The 6,661-nt window shown below is 25.0% G+C and overlaps 1 protein-coding gene across 1 annotated transcript; it reads left to right on the top strand.

The window, feature by feature from the left end:
- Nucleotides 1–6,565, top strand: LOC112594671 (the record flags this gene model as incomplete). Its single annotated transcript, XM_025339592.1, has 7 exons — nt 1–355; nt 536–611; nt 738–897; nt 4,493–4,711; nt 5,707–5,798; nt 6,195–6,300; nt 6,522–6,565. Coding segments are annotated over exons 1-7 (723 nt in total), but the record flags the coding sequence as incomplete, so codon positions are not given.
- Nucleotides 6,566–6,661: the final 96 nt, after the last annotated feature.

Below are 6,661 nucleotides of genomic sequence, written 5' to 3'. Positions count from 1 at the left end.
TGACGCGGGTATAAGTTGCGTTGTATTACGTATATCGTGATATGATTGTCACAGATTGACCGACCGTAATATAACTTTACAATTGTTTATCAAGTTTACCGTCGTATTTCACAAGTTATATGTCACAATAATAATTAATATCCCAAAACTATACATGGTAAATTAATTTATTAATTTAATCATAAAAATATCTTATATAATGGTCTGCTGTCCATTCTGCATATGCGTTGTACATGGTAACTGAACCGTTCAGAGTTTTGGCATTGTAACCTTAAAATAATGTAACCAGTAGTTACTGCATAGTACAGTATTATAATGTTATCAAATCGATGGATCTATATCTACAAATGACCAGGTATATAATCTGATTCTTTAAAAAAAAATAATAACACCATAATAATAAAATAAACAAAACATACGATATAAATTATTACTATTCCAAGGTTCGATTTTCCCCCCCAACACTACCATTAAAGTCGTAATATATAATACACAGTTACTACTAATAGTAATAATAATAATAATGTTATTTTAGAGTTGATTTAGCCGCGATGACGAACACATTTCCATTGGCGTTGCTCGTTTTATTTGACGTCGTTTTTGGTAGCGAAGTGCGTAATGTATTATTGTAATTTTATTGTTAATAAATATTATAGAATAATTAATTTGTTAAAAATTCGTACAAAAAAAAAAAAAAAAAATTGTCGCTCTACAAATAAATAATTACAATGTTTTAGTCACCTCCTTGGGTGCTCAACAGAGCTGATCCTGGTAGTGGTGGTGTGTCGTTCTTCAACAATACCGTCACTGACTCGTACATGATGGTAAGATGGACCTGGAGGGACTCAGCAAGCGGCTTCTGGGATACCAGATTAAGAGTAACGCTTGATAAAGAAGGTGAGTAATAATAATCTTATATATACTTAATAATAACACAACTATATATTTTAATAAGTAATAGTATATAGGAACTCAATTTAATAATTTCAAGGTTAATTCGATAATATTATTTAATATTTTATATACTTAAATAGATACTTCGTTACGTTTTAATAATTTTGTAAAGCTATAAGTCGTTCTCTTTATTTTATTTTTCGAGTGAATGTATACATTATACATGTACGTGTATAATTATATTATTTACGAGTACCTTCTATACCGTATAGGTATGCTATTTTTAATTTTATAAAGTTTGGGGTTAGAATTACTGAGTGTAATTATTCGTGTATAAATTAATTTAACTACGAGTTTTTTTTTTACTGGAAATCTCCAACTATAAACATGTATATGCCATTGAATTAATATTGTTAATTTATAACAATATTATTAACCTTCAACTCAAAATACCATTAAAAAAAAAAACTGTTCCGGTTTGATAAGTAGATTATAAATAGCATAAAATATCTGTTATTTTTAAATATAAATTACAATGATGATTAATGTAGGTATTAACTATTAAGTATTTAGTCATCTTATCCGTTGTATATTTATTGTAATTAACATATTATCTAGTTGTGAGGCAGTGATATTAATATTTGTCTTTCTATCTTATGAGTTATGAATAATAATTTTTTTTTTTTTTTTTGTCGTTTATTTTTTGTTGTACAATCTGTGAAGAAATAAGTACAAGAGATAATAACAGAAAAGTTTAAAATAAGTATTTAGAGACAGACGTCGTGATTGTGATGAATAATAATAAAAAAAAAAAAAATAATAACATTATGTATATCTCTATCCAACGGTTTAATTAAGTTTATATAAAAAAAAATAGTAGACATGTTTGGTAGAAATGATAGCAGAAACAAAAATATTTTTTATTTTATGCAAATTATTCTCGTAAATGATATAAAAACAAATGTGTCTAGTTGATAGGTATATTACAACAAAATTATTGTTATTAATTTAATTATTTTATAGTTTGTGACAATTAACAGAAACGTATATTAAAACAAATTCAATAACATACATAACAATTTTCTTATACTTTATGTTTTTTTAAACGTTTAAAGTATTATTATCATAAATTAGTTTAATTACACCACAATCGTACAACTAATGCGCAATTCAATAGGCAATAGCAATGAACTTAAAATACATATTACATAACATTGATTTATATTTAATATGTACGTAAAAACTAAAAAGAAATTTTTATCATAAATAATTAAATAGTTTTTTTGATTGATACATGCAATATTATCAATTTTTAATACTTAAATTGAATGTTCAGATATTATTACATTACTTAAATTCTTAACGAAACCAGTTTTTGAGAACAATGGTTTAATGTTTTATTTTTGTTGTAATTAAGAATAAAGAAACGTAAACTAGAATTTTTGTACTATTAATAGATACTCGAAATTTATATAAGTATATGACTCCTCATTATTATTATTTTCTGGAATTTAAAAATATAAATACGTAAAACTTTCGTATATATTTTGATGGGTACTTTTTATTAATGGCGATAGATATTATAATATTATTAAAAATTTTTAGTTAATATTATAATAGATGTGACGTTATTGTCAGAAAACAGTTAAACATATCGTACTACTAATATGGAAACTAAAAATAAATTACCAACAGTAATGCATAATAGTTAAGAATATTCTCAGAAATAAAGACTGTACACACCGTCACCACACAAAAAAGCTTTCGCATGAAATGAATCATTTCAAATGGGATATCAATATTCGATAAGTATAAGTATGCATAAAAACCAAATTATAGATTTCACTGAATGAAGATTTTTTCCATTAAAATAAATTAACAAACAAAAATAATTTTTAAAATATTATTAAGAGTTAAGACGCATCAATCGGTAATATTTGACTATCGAGTATCGACATAGTATATTATTTTTGTAAAGTTATTACTTTTTCAATACATACAAATAACTTGATATAAATCAATAATGTCTATATTTATAGCTATTACAATCAAAAAATTTTCAGACTATTAAATTTTTTTCTAACTTAAGTAAAATTGTTTTACCTATTTACTTATATACGACTACGTATACCAACGAGTCTAATATATAATTTATAAATTATAATACATAATATATTATTAATTGAACAATATAAGGTGTGCTGAAAATTCTATAGATCTTTGAACTCTTTTCACTATGCAGATGACTAAACATTGTGTTGTAGTAATTTTTGTTTTCCATGTAGATAATGAACGAAAACGTACAAAATTATAATATCATATATATATATTATAATAGAGAATCTACAAGGCCACAAACAATAAGTACACTTTGAGTAAAATACAAAATTGCTGTACTTATCTCTTATGTCGATATCATATTTAAATTTATAATTATATCTAGCATTAGTAGTTTCATTAAGTCATTTTAATGTTTTTGAATGTACTTTTATTATTTTGCTAATTTTCATTCACTAAGTAAATTATGATGTTAAATTAAAAAAAAAAAAAAATGAAAAATTTTTTTTTATACTTAACCATTAACTGGTCATATTTAAAAATGACTATGACCAATAGGCATGGGCGTAGCGAGAGTGTAGTAGGGGGAATTTCCCCCTCCCCTTTGTGCTTCAAACTCAATTCTATTTCTTATACCGAAAGTGTAAATTTTACTATAAAATATGGAAAAAGCAAAAAAATTAAGGTTATCAACTGCCCTTCCCTCCTCCGCTAATTAAAATCCTAGTTACGCCCATGCCAATAGGGTATAATGTTGATTGCCTGTTATCATAAAAATATAATAGATGTGATCATTATTATAAAAAGTTGCACATCAATTTTCGTGAAGAAATACATTATTAATGTATAAAAACTTAAAAACTATACTCGTGCCTCGTTAGGAAAATAATAAGTGAATTATCATTTATTTCTGATGTAGGTTAGTGACATTTCTTTGTCCATTCATTAATTTCTTATCAAAATATTAACATTAAACAATAAACGGCGGTTGCCTAGTTCGTACACAAAGTGTGTGTGTGCGTGTAACCAAGAACAAAACACACAACATTCAATTGTTGCAATCTTAATGGATGTTGACTGTGCAATACAAATAAAATCACATTAAAAGACGAAATATAAAATTGTCTGTCAACATAATTATTACTAAGCCATTATATTATATTATAATAGAAAAAGGACTTTCTGAAGTCAGTTAAATTATAGACTACTTTTAGAATATTTTAATGGAGTTGACGTTGATTAAATTATTCAAATTACTCAATGGTGATTTATTAAGTAACTAAAAATATTACCACATACTCATAAGTTCTATGTGTAGTAAACTAACTATGAGTTTTCTATCCGCCGCGGACTGACACTGCTTACAGAACGCAATGTTAATCCTTTAATTTTCTGTTTATCTGTCGCATTATAAAAATGTGAATTTAAATTTTAGTAATTTCTTAAAATTTAAGTCCAATACAATTGAAGGCTTGCGCATAACTGTCGATACGATTATTTACTTCAAATAGTAAAATAAGTATTTATATATTTTGAACAGAAATAACCGGCGGTGGATTCTCGTACTCCGATCAATATGAAAACGTATTGGCGTCGGTCAGATGGTTTAGAACTAAAATGGATGGACCGATCAAATGGAAGTACACTTCATTTTCCTCGCCTCCCAATAGCTGGTGGTTAACTTCGGTGGTGCCGAATGGAAATATATCTTGGGGATTCAAAAATCAGATTATTGACGGCTCGTGGGTGTTTAAAGTCGGTGAGTAACATTATTACTTACGTTATGTTTTTGGAAAATTGTCATTGTTTTTTTTTCTCATCGTCTTTAGTGGAATAAATAACAATTGTTGGTTTTTGAAATCAATAGTTTTACTAATTATTTATCAGGACCAAATTTATGAACAAGCTGAATAGATTACAGTCTACAGGCCTTCGCCACAAAGGTGCCGCCGCTACCACAAATCACAAGTTTAAAAAAATAAAAAAAAATATACGAACATTTTAATTTTTAATAATGTTGTTAATAACTGCATACCGATCATAGGGGTCTAAAAAATCATGAATTCGGTACCATTTATTATGATTTTATTCCTTTAAGATTTTAAGTACAAGTTCTTAAACGTTTCAAATACCATGAAGAACTGTAAAAATCCCTAAATTATTGTAGTTTTTTAAAGTTACATGAATGTATGTATAGTTGTTATTGCACAGCCCCTTAAAAATATTAAACAATAAATAAATATATTGTAAGGTGTAAGTATTAAACAATTCTTCGACGAAATAAAACAATTAATTCAATAATCATATAATAGTTCTATATAACTATAATTATTTCAATGTATTGTATTAATACATAATATAGAAATTGACAAATGGTCAAGTATCAAATAATTGTAACATTCTTATATGAAAAATATTCAATAATATTTCATCATAATTTCTATTACAATCAGATGAGTTAAATGTTTAGGACATTTCTTTAGAAATAATATAAAATGTACTTTTTAACTTATCTAATGAAAGAATTAAATTTAATGATTTGTATATAGATTTTTTTTTAATGAATTAAGCATTTTATTAATCTGATATTCCTGCAACAAGTTATTTAAAAAAAATAATTTCACTAAAAATATTTGCAGTTTATTTTAGTGGTTTGAGTATTTTTTTTCCCCTAAAAATAGTGCAGGTATAAATAAAAATGGGTTATAGAATTTAAAATTAAATGCATTTATTTTTCTATTATTATTAATAAAGGTAATGATACGCTTGAACCGAAAAACTTTCAAAATGTAGACCATTCTCAAGGGACAGGAAATAGATGGATGCGGTCTTTGAAATCATACAAGGTAATATATATGCTTATATTATTTTTAAATATAGGTAACTGTTTATATATCATAATAGTCATACAGTTTATTATTTTATTAAAATTAAAATTGAACATGTGTATTAATCATTATAGTCTAGTATATTTCAATTTATATTCTATTTAGGAGTATAATTCATCCATTTTAGAAATTCTTCACCGGTGGTTTAAATATTAAAAAAATAATTTGTTCATATTGAGTTAATTTATAAAACCAAATTAATAAATACAATTATTTTTTTTTCAAAAAAATCTGATTAAAAATTAAATGGTCTCTAACATTATGTCTTGCATTCAAATATTGATATTTTTGTTCACAAATAATATCAATGTCAACAAATTGAACAAATTATAATCAACTAATATATTGTTGTAGAATAGCGTTGACAACTTACAGACAAAACAAGAGCATTTTATCAAAATAAAACGAAGAGCCTTAGATGACGATTCCGATGAAAAAGATATAATACAACAAATTATTGGTATGTGAGACCTATAAATGGATGTACATACATTAAAGTGATTATTAACAAATAACTATTAAAATTTTGTATTTTTAATGATTAGAATAAATTGCTTTGAACAGTATTTCAAAATAGTTATTAAAATAATATAACTAGAAATGTTTAAATGTAAACAATTCAATACATTGTTTTGTATATTTTTCATTGTATTTTATTATTTCCTATTAATACATTTACAGGATGTTTCATGGAATTTTTCAAAATATTCGATGGACTTTTTCAAAATTCCAGATTATTGTCTATTAAATAAATAAGCCAATACAATTATTGTATTGACTTATTTATTACTATTAATTATTATTAACTACACTACTTTTCA

This window comes from Melanaphis sacchari, unplaced genomic scaffold, assembly GCF_002803265.2.
Source record: "Melanaphis sacchari strain LSU unplaced genomic scaffold, SCAv2.0 Contig0_pilon_pilon, whole genome shotgun sequence".
Taxonomy (NCBI): domain Eukaryota; kingdom Metazoa; phylum Arthropoda; class Insecta; order Hemiptera; family Aphididae; genus Melanaphis; species Melanaphis sacchari.
The sequence above is the reverse complement of the archived record's forward strand: the minus strand, read 5'-3'. Positions and strand labels throughout refer to the sequence as shown.